Source organism: Carettochelys insculpta, chromosome 3, assembly GCF_033958435.1.
Source record: "Carettochelys insculpta isolate YL-2023 chromosome 3, ASM3395843v1, whole genome shotgun sequence".
Lineage (NCBI taxonomy): Eukaryota > Metazoa > Chordata > Testudines > Carettochelyidae > Carettochelys > Carettochelys insculpta.
Window position 1 is genome coordinate 4360700 of NC_134139.1, and position 17102 is coordinate 4377801.

Below are 17102 nucleotides of genomic sequence, written 5' to 3' on the forward strand. Positions count from 1 at the left end.
TTTTTGTGAACATAGCTGAAAAATAAGTCTAGCAATAATGGTTTATGTTTACCACTTTTTGTCAGTAGGCTACAGGCCACTTTAAAAAGATGGGCAAGCATCATTAGCCAGATCACAGATTATCACAACAATGGCCTCATGAAGATTTAGATTTTACATCCATTCCATCAGAGACCATCAGTACTGATCTTTAAGCATTTATAAGAGCAAACTCAGGTTTACACCAACTGCGTTCATCAGGGATTACCCCCAATTGAATGCAGACCCATCAGGTCTGTGTATTTCATCTCAGGGGGATCAGTGAGAGGCTATAGCCTTCTGTGAGGAGCCTCTTGCCTCCAAGGCTGCTTTGGCCACTCTTCCATACTACAGTTCTAATGGGGACATACTGACGGAATTTTCTAGGGAACAGACAACTAAGGGACAACCCTTAAAGGATTTCAGATCTCCCCTGGGAAGTGGGATCCAATCCTTATTACTTTTACATTTTTACAGTTAGCAGAGCTGTGAAGGAAACTGATGCACGTTCCTCTACCTCATTTCTTCTTTTGCTTGCTCATTACCCTAATTTGACATCTACATTGCTGAGGGCTCCCTGGAAGAATGTTACTACAGACACGGTTGTGCCTTCTGTGTGGAAGGGAAAGATCTGTGGGTTGAGTCTTCTCCTTCAGAGGCATAGCTAGGCTTTCTAAACGGAGATCTAAATCAACCTGCATGAAGCACCGCAGTCTAGAGGATACAACAGGAGTCTGTCCATACCACAGTACACAAACAATTAAAAAGCTATAGCAAAGCAGCAAAATATGGAACATCTGTATCGTGTTGCATATTACAACCTAATTAACAGTCTATAAGAGCTTTGCAACGCAACACCAATTTTACTGGTTTTCTCATGGCACAACTCAACAATGCAGTTTTTAAAAAAAAGGAAAGTGGAAAGACAAATATCACAATAAGCGATCACACGGAATCTTAACTTGGCGATTATCCGAGCCAACATCACAATGTACTGACGCAGCACATCTGGCGAAGACGCTCTATGCCCCTCAGGAGAGAGCTCTCCCTTCTGCATAACAAAGACACCCCCTCGAATGGCAAAAGTAAGGTTGGTGGGAGAAAGTCCCCTGCTGACGAGCACTGGGCACAGGCGTGCTAAGGACGGGTTCATTGATGCCACGCGGGCAGGGCTGCTATTCACGTCCCCGAGCGACATAAGCTTTGCCGACATAACCTGCAGTGTAGACGCGGCTTCAGCCCACAACAGCTTTAGAACAGACCCGAGTACCGATCTCAGCTAAACACCGGCGGCGGCTGCGCCTGCTGCTTCCCCCCTTCCCCAGAGGCGGGGCAGAGGGTAAGTCTGCGGGCGGCGCTGCTGCAAGGCCCGGCTACAGCAGAACAACCCCGGGCAGCCGGGCACGGTCAGTGCTGGGGCGGGACTCGCCGCCCGCCGCCCGGGGCATCACAGCCCAACTTGGGACCCGTACGCACACAACGCCGCACCGGGGCGGGGCGCCCCAGCCCCAGCAGCCGCCCCCACAGGGCCTCACACACCTGTCGAGCGCACGCCGGCTCCTTAGCCCGCCCAGCAGCGGCACCGCCGACCCGGAAGTGAAATGAGTTCTACATCCGGTGCAAGAGTCCGCTCGTCCCCATAGCAACCGCAGCCACCGCCTCTCAGGCATGGCCGGTGAGAGACCCCTGCCCCGAACCTGCCCCCCCGGCCCCCGCCAGAGCCCGCTCCCCGCATCCCCCCAGTTCCACCCACCAGAGCCCACTCCCCAGACCCCAATCCCCCCACCAGAGCCTCCTCCCCCCAACCCCCCAGTTCCACCCACCAGAGCCCACTCCCCAGACCCCAATCCCCCCACCAGAGCCTCCTCCCCCCAACCCCCCAGTTCCACCCACCAGAGCCCACTCCCCAGACCCCAATCCCCCCACCAGAGCCTCCTCCCCCCAACCCCCCAGTTCCACCCACCAGAGCCCACTCCCCAGACCCCAGTCCCCCCACCAGAGCCCGGTCCCCGCAACCCCTCAGTTCCACCCACCAGAACCCACTCCCCAGACCCCAATCCCCCCACCAGAGCCCGCTCCCCCCAACCCCCCCATTCCACCCACCAGAGCCCACTCCCCAGACCCCAATCCCCCCACCAGAGCCCGCTCCCCCCAACCCCCCAGTTCCACCCACCAGAGCCCACTCCCCAGACCCCAATCCCCCCACCAGAGCCCGCTCCCCCCAACCCCCCCATTCCACCCACCAGAGCCCACTCCCCAGACCCCAATCCCCCCACCAGAGCCCGCTCCCCGCATCTTCCCAGTTCCACCCACCAGAGCCCACTCCCCAGACCCCAATCCCCCCACCAGAGCCCGGTCCCCGCATCCCCCCAGTTCCACCCACCAGAGCCCACTCCCCAGACCCCAATCCCCCCACCAGAGCCCGGTCCCCGCATCCCCCCAGTTCCACCCACCAGAGCCCACTCCCCAGACCCCAGTCCCCCCACCAGAGCCTCCTCCCCCCAACCCCCCAGTTCCACCCACCAGAGCCCACTCCCCAGACCCCAATCCCCCCACCAGAGCCTCCTCCCCCCAACCCCCCAGTTCCACCCACCAGAGCCCACTCCCCAGACCCCAGTCCCCCCACCAGAGCCTCCTCCCCCCAACCCCCCAGTTCCACCCACCAGAGCCCACTCCCCAGACCCCAATCCCCCCACCAGAGCCTCCTCCCCCCAACCCCCCAGTTCCACCCACCAGAGCCCACTCCCCAGACCCCAATCCCCCCACCAGAGCCTCCTCCCCCCAACCCCCCAGTTCCACCCACCAGAGCCCACTCCCCAGACCCCAATCCCCCCACCAGAGCCTCCTCCCCCCAACCCCCCAGTTCCACCCACCAGAGCCCACTCCCCAGACCCCAATCCCCCCACCAGAGCCTCCTCCCCCCAACCCCCCAGTTCCACCCACCAGAGCCCACTCCCCAGACCCCAATCCCCCCACCAGAGCCTGGTCCCCGCATCCCCCCAGTTCCACCCACCAGAGCCCACTCCCCAGACCCCAATCCCCCCACCAGAGCCTGGTCCCTGCATCCCCCCAGTTCCACCCACCAGACCCCACTCCCCAGACCCCAATCCCCCCACCAGAGCCTCCTCCCCCCAACCCCCCAGTTCCACCCACCAGAGCCCGCTCCCCCCAACCCCTCAGTTCCACCCACCAGAGCCCACTCCCCAGACCCCAATCCCCCCACCAGAGCCTCCTCCCCCCAACCCCCCAGTTCCACCCACCAGAGCCCACTCCCCAGACCCCAGTCCCCCCACCAGAGCCCGCTCCCCCCAACCCCCCAGTTCCACCCACCAGAGCCCACTCCCCAGACCCCAATCCCCCCACCAGAGCCCGCTCCCCCCAACCCCCCAGTTCCACCCACCAGAGCCCACTCCCCAGACCCCAATCCCCCCACCAGAGCCTCATCCCCACAACCCCCCAATTCCACCCACTAGAGCCCACTCCCCCGACCCACAATACCTCTGTCATATCCCACTGCCCCAAGGCCTGGGTACTGTCTGCCAGAATCTGTCCCCCCTAGTAACACACTACCAGAGCCCACTCTCCTGAGGTTCTCAGTGCATGTTTGCTCCCCTGTGCCCCAATCCCCCACTCCCCTGAGCCTGCTGCGCTCCAGGCCCCCAGTTCTCTCCTCCTGCCTGAGCCTGCTGTCCCTGGGGACCCAGTGCTCCCCACCAGAACCCACTCCCCTCCCCCATCAGCCTCCCTTTTGCCCCCAACCCACTTGGCAGTTTACTCAAGTTTAGGATTGGTCCAGTGACTCTCTCTGAGAAACTCATTTTCCTGTGCCCTGGATAGGGATGAATGAGTTGAATATCGTAACTGTGGCCCTGCAGGCTGGGCGATCATTTATCCTGGGCAGGGCTGCCAACCAGCTCTCCAAGACTGTCCTGGAATGTCCAGGAATTGAAGACTGATCTTTCAGGAAAATGCAACCCTAGTCCCATGGCAACATGACAGTAGCACGTCATGAGTGACTTTACAAACACAGACTCCGAATCTGGCTCCTTCCCTTTTCGCAGGGTTTAGATCAGAAGTTATGCTGCAGATCATTCGATCTGTAGCATCATGTTTGCTCAATGGTGTAAGCAATTCTGAGCAAAATATCCCCATCTCAGTCATAGAATTAGGAGGTCATCTGATCTAGCCCCCTGCCAAAAGCAGGATCAACCCCAACTAAATCACCCCAGCCATGACTATGTCAAGCTGGGACTTGAAAACCTCTAGGCATGGTGATTCCACCACCTCTCTTGGTAACACATTCCAGTCCTTCACCACCCTCCTGGTGAAATAGTTTTTCCTAATATCCAACCTACACCTCTCCCTCTGTAACTTCAGACCCTTGCTCTTTGTTCTGCCATTTGTCAGCACTGAGAACAGTCTCTCTCCATCCTCTTTAGAGCCCCCTTTCAGAAAGTTGAAGACTGCTATCAAATCGCCCCTCAGTCTTCTCTTCTGCAAACTAAATAAGCCCAAATCTCTCTGTCTCTCCTCATAAGCCATGTGCTCCAGACCCCTAATCATTTTTATTGCCCTCTGCTGAACCCTCTCCAGTGTGTCCACATCCTTTCAGTACTGGGGGACCCAGAACTGGACGCAATACTCCATATGTGGCCTCACCAGTGTCGAGTAGGGGGGAATAATAACTTCTCTAGATCTGCTGGGAATGCTTCTCCTAATGCACCCCAATATGCATTAGCCTTCTTATCTACAAGGGTACACTGTTGACTTATATCCAGCCTCTTATATACTGTAATCCCCAGGACCTTTTCTGCTGCATTGCTACTTAGCTAGTCGGTCCCCATCCTATAACAGTGCTTAGGATTCTTGCATCCCAAGTGCAGGATTCTGCACTTGTCCTTGTTGAACTTCATCAAATTTCTTTTGGTGCAATCCTCCAATTTGTCTAGGTCACTCTGGACCCTATCCCTACCCTCCAATGTATCTACCTGACCACCTACCTTTGTGTCATATGCAAATTTGCTGAGGGTGCAATCCATGCCCTCATCCAGCTCTTTAATAAAGATATTGAACAGTACTGGCTCTAGAACTGACCCTTGGGGCACTCCACTTGAAACCGACTGCCAACCAGACACTGAGCCATTGACCACTACCCATTGGGACCATCCATCTTACCATCCATGTATCCAATCCAGACTTCCTTAACTTATGGGCAAGAATATTGTGGGAGACTATATCAGAAGCTTTGCTAAAGTCAAGGTATATCCCATCAATTAACTTCCCATATCCACAAAGCCAGTAACCTCACCATAGAAGCTAATCAGATTAGTCAGGCGCAACTTGCCCTTGGTGAATCCATATTGACTACTCTTGATCACTTTCCTCTCTTCCAAGTGCTCCAAAATGGATTCCTTGAGGATTTCCTCTATGATTTTTTGGGGCCTGAGGTGAGGCTGACCGGTCTATAGTTCCCTGGATTGTCCTTCTTTCCTTTTTTAAAGATGGGCACTACGTTTGCCTTTTTCCAGTCATCCGGGACCTCTTCTGATCTCCACAAGTTTTCAAAGACGATAGCTAAAGGCTCTGCAATGACATCTGCCAATTCCCTCAGTACCCTTGGATGCATTAAATTTGGACCCATGGATTTTTGTGCTTCTAGCTTTTTTAAATAGCTCTTAGCATGTTCTTTCCCCACAGATGGCTGCCCACCTCCTTCCCATAGTGCATTGCCTAGTGCCATAGCTGGGGAGCTGGCCTTGTCTATGAAGACTGAGGCAAAAAAAGCATTGAGTACTTCAGCTTTTCCCACATTATCTTTCACCAGGTTACCTCCCTCACCCAGTAATGGGCCAACACCCTCCCTGATATCCCTCTTATTGTTAACATACCTGTAGAAGCCCTTCTTGTTGCCCTTCACGTTGTTTGCAAGCTGCATTTCCAATTGTGCTTTTGCTTTCTTGATTACCCCCCATGGCATTCTCCAGCCACAAATCCTCAGTCTATGTGCATGGGCTGCCTATAAAAAGTGGTCAGTTGCCATTCCAGTAGGACTCACTTTATAAAGCCTTACACCATCATATAGGATCTGACTATATTTATTGTCTTGTGTCTCACCCTCATCCTGATGAGAACTTGGTTTGCTAAGTCAAGGTTGTCAGTCTGTGTTGGAGGCTTCATCCTGTGGCAACATTTAGTGAAAGATTCATCTTCAATTCCTGAACACACTATAACCATGCAGCACTAGCCTACATAAAGCCTACATTGTAACCATCCTGTAATTGCCAGTATCTGGTTCTGCCTTTGTACTGGGGGGTCCTAAATTGTTTCCTAAATTGTCTGAAATATCTGTGTCTGTTCATCTCTCCACTCATTTCAGAAAGAAAAAAACTTCCACTTTTTTATTAGAAAGGTTCTTTTTCTTGTGACTGCTGCTGTCCCATATTTATTACCATTCCCTAACTGCTTTTCTCATTTTTCTTATAGTGGATGCTAACAGCTGTTTGTGTCTGTCCTGAATGTTGAGTGTTTCATTTCATTATGTTTTGCTTGTATTTTAATTTGTTCTCATTAATGTATATAGCACTGTGCCCTGGGTGCTGGGGAGGAGAGATGCAGACATCTTATAAAAATGCAGTTATATGATTGATTGGTCCTAATTTGTTTCAAGGCTTGGATTCCAAAAGAAAAGTTAAAAAATGGCGCCTTTTCTTTTAACAGGTCCTGAAGTTTATAGAATATCTTTTGTATTTCCAAATAATGACAAGTATGGTAAGAAATTCTTGAGGTTTAATGCTTACTTATTCTTGCTGACTGCAGTCTGAAAAATGGAGAAGGTTTCTCAAACTAGGGTGATTGGATAGCAAGTGTGAAAAACTGGGATACTTTTTTGAAGTATAAAAAGTGGTCAGTTGCCATTCCAGTAGGACTCACTTTATAAAGCCTTACGCCATCATATAGGATCTGACTATATTTATTGTCTTGTGTCTCACCCTCATCCTGATGAGAACTTGGTTCGCTAAGTCAAGGTTGTCAGTTTGGGTTGGAGGCTTCATCCTGTGGCAACATTTAGTGAAAGAGTCATCTTCAATTCCTGAACACACTATAACCATGAAATGTATAGATGCACTTGTAAGACAAAGTCCCTAATATTAGGATTCCTGGTTTGTACTATGAAAAAGGTACTAATACTAACTGTAATGCAGTGCCAGAGGTCAAAGCACTTTGGTTTAAAAATCTGAAAAAGAATGTGTTTCAGCAGTACATATTGTTTACTATTAAAACTAAAATCCCAAAAGATTGGTGGAAACTAATACAAGTGACTGTCTTCTCAGCATTCCTTCAGTTATTCCAAATCTTAAGACTTTGTTTTCTGAAAACATCATTGCTTTGGCTGAGAAAATGAATGGGACTGCTTTTAGGGCAAAACCCTGGCTCCATTGATGTCCAAGTCAATACTTCAGCTGACCTCAGTGAAGTCAGATTTTGATTCTGAGTGTTTACATTCTAAAACCTCAGTCTTGCAACCGGATCTACAGTGGCAGGCTCCTGCACCTGTGTGAAGATCCACTGAAGTTAGCAGGGTTTTCACTGATACAGCAGGAAATCTGGTTTCAGGATTAGGACCATAAGCAGCTAGTAGAGTCAATATTACGTGGTGCAAAGCACATTTTCTGATAAGGCCCAACCTTGCTTCCACTGATATCAGCAAGGAAACACCCATTAACCACAGTGGTACAAGATTAGGATTGCAGCTTCAGGTGTGACTCCTCTGTTAGTTCATATAGATTAAGGGAGTGGAAGAAGATATCTGATAATTCAGTCTGAATTTCCTGTGTGGCAGCATGGAACATTGTTACTGTAGGTCACCCAGTTGTCGTGAACCTAACTGGCACAGTTAAGTTAGAATAAGAAATCATAATATTTAAAGTCAAAAGGAACCATTCAGATCACCTAGGCTGACCTTCTGCATGACAGACATCCTATAGGAGACAGTTCTGCATGGGGAGTGAAATGGATTAAGTAATAATTGGCATCTGTGACCCTCTCTAACTTCTAGAGATGCATTCTAAGATGTAAGGTTTTTGGTTAAATTTTACAGGATTAAAATCAAAAACAATTATTTAAATTTCAATACAGCGAAAGTAACTGGGTTTCTGTGATTACTCATTTGCTTCACTTGTTTTAGATGGTGAGTGTATAAGGACACCTGAGGGTGCTCTTGAAAGGCATGGGCATGGAGTTCATATCACCCCTAATGGAATTACTTACACAGGAAATTGGAAACACGATAAGGTAATTTAAAATTTCTCTCATTTTAAACTTCTTGGGAGCTTCCAATGAACCTGAATGAATATTCCATTATTTACAACTAGATAACCCAGGGGTGTCTAACCTTTTTCGTCAGGGACCACATGGCAATTTTTTACATGTTCTGGGGGCTGACACACAAAATAGCCCCAAACCTGCCCCTCTATCTCCAGGCTTAACTCCTCTCACCCAAAATGCCCCCTTTACCCCAGGCTTAACCCCTCACAGCCCCAAACCACTGCCTCCCTGCTCCTAGGCTTAACCCCTTGCAGCCCCAAACCACCACCCCCACGCTTCAGGCTTAAAGCCCTTGCAGCCCCAAACCCAAGATTAACTTACTTTACACAGTAACTCCAGGTGCTACTACCCTCTGCTGCACCTTCACTGGGCCACCATCTCTTCCGCTGCATGGCTCTCCCCAGCCATCCTACTTTCACCCCATCTGCAGAGCATGTGCCTCTCTGCACTGCTGCATTGAGATAATGGGATTCAATTTAATTGGTTTAATGGTCACATCCCTCCTGACAGCTGTTAAACCAATTAAATTGAGTTTTACTCTTTCAGAGCAGCAGGACAGGGAGCTGAAGGAGGATTGACTGACAGCAGCAGTGGGAGCCCCAAATGGCTCCTTAAAGAGCCACATGCAGCTGAGAGCTGCCCTGCTAGTTTTCAAAATGGCACCGCTGCCAGCTCCACAGGGTGGATTCTGGCTCACGGGCTGCATGTTGGACAACCCAGAAATAAACAGTGGGAAAGAATAAGCCTTGGATTGTCTTTTTGAATTACTAGGACAAAACAAGTAGACATAGGAAAACAGTTGCATTTATTGTTAGGGAAAAAATTTTGCTAAAGAGGAACTAGAAAAATAACTGAATGCAATTAGAAGAGAGCCTCTCCTGGCAACACTTGTTTTGCCATGACATTCTGTTTAGTCTGTTTTTAAGAGAATTCAGTAAAAAAGCTACATTAAAAGAATGTTAAACAAAGGAGAACCAACTTACCAATTTTGATTGTCCAAGCTGAGAGAAATGCAAACGTAAACAGAACATCAACAGAGGGTATGTCTTCACTACAGGGAAGATCAGCCCTGTCATGATTGATCTTCTGGAGTTTGATTTAGGATGCCCTAGTAGGGACACACTAAGTCAAACTTACAGGGCATCTGCACTGGCATCAGTACTCCTGTCCCCAGTTAGGACGGGAGGAGACTGTGTGGAAGCCCGAATTAAGGTACTTGGACTCTAGCTGCATATTTAACATAGCTGGAATTGCATATCTTAATTCGACCTTCCACAACAATGTATCCCTGCCCAGAAATAAGTAAACTGTTCAGGTTTTGTATTAGATGCAAGTTTGATGAATCTGAGGTGTGTATGGTATGTCTACATTACAAGATAAATTCGAATTTGAGGCAGTTAGTTTGATTGTACAAAGTGACTGTCATCACTGTACACACCATTAGCTTGATTTAGGGAGCACTAGTATCGATAGCATAATATCGTCGACACTGGGTGGGTGTAGCATCAAGTTTGAATTTTATCAGTTTGAATGAAGGCTGGTGCGGAAGCGCCATATCTTTGAATCGAATTTGTTAGCCTCCAGAGGCTAACTGGTGCTGTTTCATGTGGCTCACAGCTATCCGCCACTCACAGGAACCGGGAAACTGACCAGCACAGAACCTGACTCCCTGCTGTTCCTGGCTCCTGGCTCCCCCACGCTAGGTGTGCAGCAATGCTGATCAGTTTCCCAGCTCTCTCTGGCTGCCGGGACCCAGGAACCAGGCAGCAGGGTGAGCACCGCCAGCAGTGCGGGTGCAGCAGGGCCTCGGGGGAGAGCACAGAATGCGGGGCTGAGAGAACTGTGGGATAGGTTCCCACAATGCACTGCTGCAACAGTGGATGTTTGGCCACTCTAATGTGGCAGCACTAACTCGACATTGTGTGCACTTTGTGGGAAGTGAGGATACTCAAAATCGAATTTATAAACCCAGCATTATAAAATTGAATTTAATAAAATTGAATTTATCTGGTCGTGTAGATGCAGCCTGAGGCTGATAGGGTATTATTGTATTGCTTTTGGGGTATGCATTGCTTGGAATGTATTGTTGACACTACTGTAAGCAACAGAAGAAATGCATAAGTCTTTTCCTTTAACTTATTTCCATTTTGTTAAGTTTTGGGGTAGATGAGGTTTGTCCTTCTGTAACTGTCACTAAACCTAGATTTTTTCTGATAATGACAATTAGGCTTGTGGTAAGGGCAACCAGAAAGAAAGTGTGAAAAATTGGGACAGTGGGGGAGTGGGTATAATAGACATCTGGTCACCTTACTTGTAGTAAGAGCATTCTGTAATTTGTTTGAACCACAGGTATTGCTTAGTGGTCCAAGCCTCAAGTAAATAATACTTATTTGTAGAAGCACAGGATGAAAATCTGGTGGGGTTAATAGAGCACTTTGCTTTATGTGGTAGATGAGTGTGGTACCATTCAGTTTATTGTGTGTTGCTTCTTGGGATGACAGTTTAAAAGCTGAGGCTCTCTTCACTATGGACACTTAATATCCCATGACCATTCCATGCAAAAGGAGTTTACTGCATAGTTACTTTGGCCAAAAACTTCTGAGGCATATCTGAAAACCTTGTGCAACTGAGAGCATAAGTAATCCATAAAGAGTATTATTTGCCCTACCTCTTTTTCTTTCATAAGGTAGTACAAAGAAAGTTGCCTAATGACTTTGGTGTATATCAATATTTTAAGAATAAATATTAATTCTCTTCCTCAACCCCTTGTTACATAGATGAATGGCATTGGAAGGCTCCAGCATCCTTCAGGGGCAGTTTATGAAGGCGAGTTCAAGGACAACATGTATCATGGATTTGGAACCTATCTGTTTCCAAATGGAGCAAAGTACATTGGAAATTTCAATGAAAACAAGTAAGCTTAATGCAACAGACACAAGGGGTATTTATGCTGCTCGCTCCAAGCATGTTTGTTTTAATAGTGCAAGATATTAAATCTCCAAAGTTGACCCAGTGCCACGTATCTGTGTGCTCTGGGAAACTTGTAATGCACAGGAGCAGAGTCTAAACAATTACCCCACAGCCCAGTGGAGCATTGCAGATTGACACTCCAGCATGCCTCACACTTTCTGCTTGTTTAGACAAATTATTCCTACAGTCATGGCCATAGATTCATAGAGTTTAAAGTCAAGGGGGATTAATGTGCTAGGTTAAAAAGAGTTCCAGCACTCAGTATTGTATCTCTGTCAAGGTACTTATACACTGTAATTAAGTCACCTCTTAGTCTTCTTCTTGAAAAGCTTAATAGATTGAGTTCTTTAATCGTCTCACTGCAAGGCATTTTCTCCAGCTTACAAATAGTATTTATGGTTCTTTTCTGCACCCTCTTCAATTTCTCAACATCCTTTTTTTAAAACATGGGCTGCAGAACTTGCTGCCCTATTCCTGTATCAGTCTCAATCAATGCCATAGACAGAGATAAACTCATCCCTCTAGTCCTCCCCACTGCTCCTTTTTGCACACTTCCAAGGATAGCATTAGCTCTGTTTGCCAGACCATCACACTGGGAATTCATGATGAGTTACTTCTCTGCTATAATCCTTTTCAAATTCACTGCTTTAGAGGATCCAAGCCCTCCAGTCCGAACTTAATTTGTGCCACAGCTGAGACCTGACACTCCTCGACTTGAAAGTTTATAACTCTAGCACCTTAGACTGGTTGCGTAAGTCATGAACGTAAACAAAAATTGCTTGAGTCCCAGCACCTCTGTCATGACAAATTAAGCACTAGCCACAGTCTGGAAGTATAGCCTGCATTCCTTATTCCTAGAAATACATTTTTTTTTTGAAGTCAGAAGTTTAGATTCCAAAATGATGAAGAAATGCTGGACTTGGCCACATATATAATTTTTTTTCATAAAGATTAATGGAAAGTCTGTAGTTCTGATCTTATAAAACATCAGCTGGTTCTGGTGACACAGGGTTGTGAATGAGGAGTTTGTAAGATGAAAAGATTGTATGTCCCTGGAACAGAAAGGGGATCTTGATTTCATAATAAGTGGATCTAACCAGAAAATTGACTTTAAAACTGATGTCCGCCGAATTCATATTAATTCTTCTTAAATAAATGTCAGCAAATTTGCTCAGGTTTGAAGTTAATACAAATATAACCTTAATGAAGTATCTGAAAAGCAAGCTACATTTTTCTATATTAACCAAAAATGAAGAATCTTGAATTAGAATACAGCTTTACTGGTGATGCACAAAGAGAATGGAATATACAGTAAACTCTGATATCTGGCATTCATGGGAGCAGGAGGTTTCTGGATAATCAAATATTCTGGATAACAGAGCATACTCAGGCTGTGTGGGAGAGCAGAGGATCCTGCCAGTTGCACTCAGAGCAGCATGGAGGGATTCAGGGCAGCAGTGAGAGGGCTGACTCCCTCCCCTGCGGTGGGGAGCTGCTCTCCTTCTCTGTGTACAAACTTCAGCCCTTACGCCGCTTCACCTGTCGGCTGCACTGAGACGCAGCTTGGAGGGATGCACGGCAGCCCCAGCCCTGATGCCGCTCCTTCACGCTCCCACCAAGTGTCTGCTGACCAGATCCACACAGTTGTGAGTCATGCCAGTTATTCAAGTGTGCTGGTTAATCCAATACCCGTTAAACAAGAGCTTACTGTACTAGTGCTAGAAATGTGACCAGTGATTAACTTTACAAAAAACAAAACAAAAACCAAAACAAAACAAAACGAAAACCAAACAACGTTTAAGCCATCAGTCCCTACAGTCAGAGTCCAAATCAGACCAAATAGAAATTTGCATCTAAAACCAAACTGCTATTTGGGGAAGATTAATTTCATTTTAGTGCTTTACTGAGAAACTCCATTTAACATACATATTTGTGTCTGAGTTTGTAATTTAAACTGTTTTAGGGTTTCTCTATACACTATGATAGGAACCATAAGATGTACACATTCTGTGAGTGCAAACAGCAAGTGCTCACTATTTTGGCAAGAATGTTTGGAAACATATAGGAGCTGCCATCTTCATGTATTTTCTCTCAAAAACTTGGGCGGGTTAGGCCAACCCAATGCATAAGTACCTTCTATATCCCATATAAGTGGAAAAGAAGTCTCCCACAGCCCCTTTGCACGGAGATGAATATCTCAGTTGAGTAAGTGATCAATCCAGTACGGTTTTAGCCCCAGGAAGGGTAGAATGGTGTTGCTTTGGGTCCACATATCAGCATTGGATGAGTAGAAATTCTCAAATGTTTATTAGCAATATTCCTTGCTGGCGTACTTGTTCAGACGTATCAGAGATTCCTGTGTGAGTAAAAAATTTGTTAAGGGGAGTTGGTAGCAAAGCTCCTGGGATCCAATCAATTGACCAGCAATTGGCTACACAAGAGAAGCTAGGTGGTTATTTACGCCCCCATCTCAGCCATCATAGTATGACTCTTCCTTGTCTTCAGAGTGTCTGGTTTTCAAGCCTGTGTTATGTCTGAGGCTGGTTTGTAATTCTAAATACAGAAGACCCTCGACTTACTCAGAAGTTGCATTCCTGCGCAACCCTGTGTAAATCACATTTTGCATTATGCAGGGGAGCCAGGAAACTGACCAGCACAGTTGTGTTGGTCAGTTTCCTGTCTCCTGTGAGCAGCCCTGAGCTGGGAGCCAGGCTCCAGCTCCCCACTGCTCACAGGAGCAGGGGAACTGACTAGCGCTGCAGTGCAGGTCAGTTTCCCAGCTCCCCTGAGTGGCGGACAGCCTGGAGCCAGGCACCAGCTCCCCACCACCCTGAGTCACGTTAAACTGAGACACCTGCAACTTGAGTGCACATATCTCGGCGTTCTACTGTACACTGCTCTCCCCAACAACTCTTTGTAGGTTATCTTGCTAACCCAGAAACTGCCATGACAGTTTGCAGCCACTACTATTTCTCATCCTCTTCAAGAGAAACAGGTCCCCCAGGACTGTTTTTAAAGTTTAACTTTCCATTGCTAAGTCACATTGGAGCATGACATTGTTTCAGTGAGGGAGAAGATCTTGAACAGGGCTTTCAAATATGCACAGAGACAGGCTTTTTGAGAAGTCAGTCTGAAAAACCCTGCATTTGTCTTGGTGCACGATAACTATGACTGTTGGTAAGGATGGGGAAAGGGTAAAGAGTGATACATTTACAGCTGTAAGATCACGCGGTAACTTGCTTTATATAAGTGTGCATCTTGTGGGTGCCACTAATAAAAATAAAGGTAAGTTCCATGGAGCACAGTCCCACTAACCTCAGATCATTGCAGGACAGCAAATGTGAGCCTTCATGGGCCACCTGCTTGGAGGAAGTTGTAGGGCTGCTACAATACTATTGGCAAGGGGGGGGTGCAGCCTGACTAGCCTCCTTTGGCCTCATATATTGCCCCGTTGAGCCTTTTTGGCTCATAGGTCAGAGGTGTTATAGCTTAGCCCAGTGAGTCTCAACTTGCAGCATGTGGGCTGCTTGTGGCCCATTCAGCATGTGACATCCACAGGGCCATGTAGGTGCTATGTGGGCTGCATCCACACTATATATCACAGAGGTCTGCTTGTGCGTCCCACAACAGCTAATAGGTGAAGAACCACTGGCTTGCAGTCAGAGTTTAGAACCAGAATCCAATCATCTAGACAAGGGGTGAGCAAACCTTTTGGCCTGAAGGGCACATCTGAATGGGGAAATTATATGGCAGGCCATGAATGTAGGACTGAGTCAGTGAGTTGAGATGTAGGAGGGGGCTCAGGGCAAAGGATTGGGGTGCAGGAGAGGATGTAGGATGGGGTTCAGGAGCTTGTGTTGAGGTGCAGGATGGGCATGGGGTGTGGGCTCTGGCCTGGTGCCCCTTATCTCTGAGAGATCCTGGTCAGTGCAGCAATAAGGTTAAGACAAGTTCTTCCCCTTCCCTGGCCTCATGCTACTCCCGGAAGTGGATGTCACATCCAGTAGCGGCTCCTGGCTGTGGGAGGGGCAGGCAGCGCAGATGACACCTGACAGTGAGCTCCGTGTGCAGAGTCCTCTCCTCCACTCGTGGGCTGCAGGGACATGCTGTCCACTTCCAGAAGCTGCATAGGGCCAGAGCAGGCAGGGAGCCTGTCTTAGCCCCACTGTCCTGCCAGACTGGTAATTCTAAAGGTTGGACTAAAAGACGTGAAGGGCTGGGTGCAGCCTGCAGGTCATGGTTTGCCCACACTGATCTACAGTGACATCCCAGATATCACAGGTCACCAATATCACCCAGTGCCCACAGACTTAACCCAACAACCTAAACAGACCAAATCATTACAGCCCAAGGCAGACTAAGCTATGATGTGCCACAGATTTAGTTATGTCAGATAGTCCCAGCAAGTGACCCACCCATGCGTTGCAGAGGAAGGCAAATAAACCCCAAGGTCACTGTCAGTCTGCCCTGGGGATCAGGTAAACCCGAAGCATGTCAGCAAGAACAAGCCAGACAAGCACAAAAGAGTGAGAATGCTCGGGGCCAGCTCAGCTCCCTGCCCACCCCAACCAGTGTCCGATTTTCAGCCCTGGCCATCTCAAATGCTTCAGAGGAAGGAGACCAACAAAAAAATCCAGAGTATATGGGAGGTGGGGGCGGGGGGAAGGGGAGGAAGGAGAGATCCTTTCCTGGCTCCTGAATATGTGTTTTAGAAACATTGGACAAACTGGAAGGGGCTCCTGAGGCTGCCAAGCAGATAATTGCCACATGGGAGAAAGTTAGGGGGACTGCTTTGTAAGCTGGGCAGGGTGGGCTTGGAGCCTAGTGCCTGAACTCCTGCTGGTGTGGGGAATCTATCTAGTGTTCTCAGCACTGGTTTAACAGCAGGTTGATTGCATTCTCCAGGAACAGATTGGTTTTATACCCTTACAGGCTGGAAGGTGAAGGAGAATTTATAGATACACAAGGCCTGGAGTGGAGTGGCACATTTCATTACACAGCAGCACCAGGACTGAAGCTTAAGTTGGAAATGTGATTGTTTTGCACTAAATACTGTTCTTATGCTGCCTTTTGATGTAACTGTTGTATCCAAGATTTTCAGCAGCTGATTTCTTAACAAATTTATTAGGAATAATTTTCTAAGCTACATACCGTGTATCAATTTAACCAAATAAACTAAATATTACACTGTTTTTCTTTTCACTGTGAAGTTCCATGTTAGGACATCTAACAAACAATGTGGAACAATGGGGTGAATTTAAAACCAAAGCAGTTGATGACTGTAATTAGTCCTTTAAATAATTTTAATTATTAAATCCAAGAGATTAATTCAGAAATTTCAGCAACTTTGAGTTTTCAAAAGAAAATAGGACTTTGAAGCCACCATTCATCAGTGATAAAGGCTCCTTGTATGTCTAATTCATGTTTTCAGAGAAAAACAGGAACTCCCTCACACGGCAGCACTCACAACAGTTCACAATCACAGCATGACTGCTATCTCACCACTGCAATGCCAGCATATGTAAATGGAACACTACAAATATTTACTCTCCCAGTAAAATGGTATAATGCTCCTGCCCACACGCCAGTAACAACTTAACACTTTGGCTCTGTTACCTGCCAGGTTACTCACCTGGCTGCATACAGACCTGGAAACAGAGGAAGCAGAATAGAGCTGATCTCAGTGCTGCCTTGATCCCTCATGGAGTTCTAGTAAAATTAAGTTTTATTTACATTTATACTGGGCTGGGAGTGGCCCGGAGCTCTGTGCAGAACTTCGCATGTTTTGG

The 17102-nt window shown here is 47.5% G+C and overlaps 2 protein-coding genes across 3 annotated transcripts in view; one reads left to right on the forward strand and one right to left on the reverse strand.

The window, feature by feature from the left end:
* Window positions 1-1594, reverse strand: part of DHX57 (DExH-box helicase 57) — a 45677-nt gene extending 44083 nt beyond the window's left edge. Inside the window, exon 1 of the mRNA XM_074989283.1 lies at window positions 1558-1594. The gene's annotated coding sequence lies outside the window, so the exon portion shown is untranslated. The remainder of the gene's footprint in view (window positions 1-1557) is intronic.
* On the forward strand, window positions 1560-16493 carry MORN2 (MORN repeat containing 2). Of its 2 annotated transcripts, none has more exons than XM_074989284.1 (4): window positions 1560-1693; window positions 8204-8310; window positions 11121-11257; window positions 16246-16493. In XM_074989284.1, the coding sequence occupies exons 1-4, from the start codon at window positions 1687-1689 to the stop codon at window positions 16346-16348; spliced, it is 354 nt and encodes a 117-aa protein (XP_074845385.1). In that variant the 5' UTR covers window positions 1560-1686; the 3' UTR covers window positions 16349-16493. The 2 variants fall into 2 exon arrangements, with proteins under 2 accessions (XP_074845385.1, XP_074845387.1); XM_074989286.1 differs by lacking the exon at window positions 1560-1693 and adding an exon at window positions 6771-6786.
* Window positions 16494-17102: the final 609 nt, after the last annotated feature.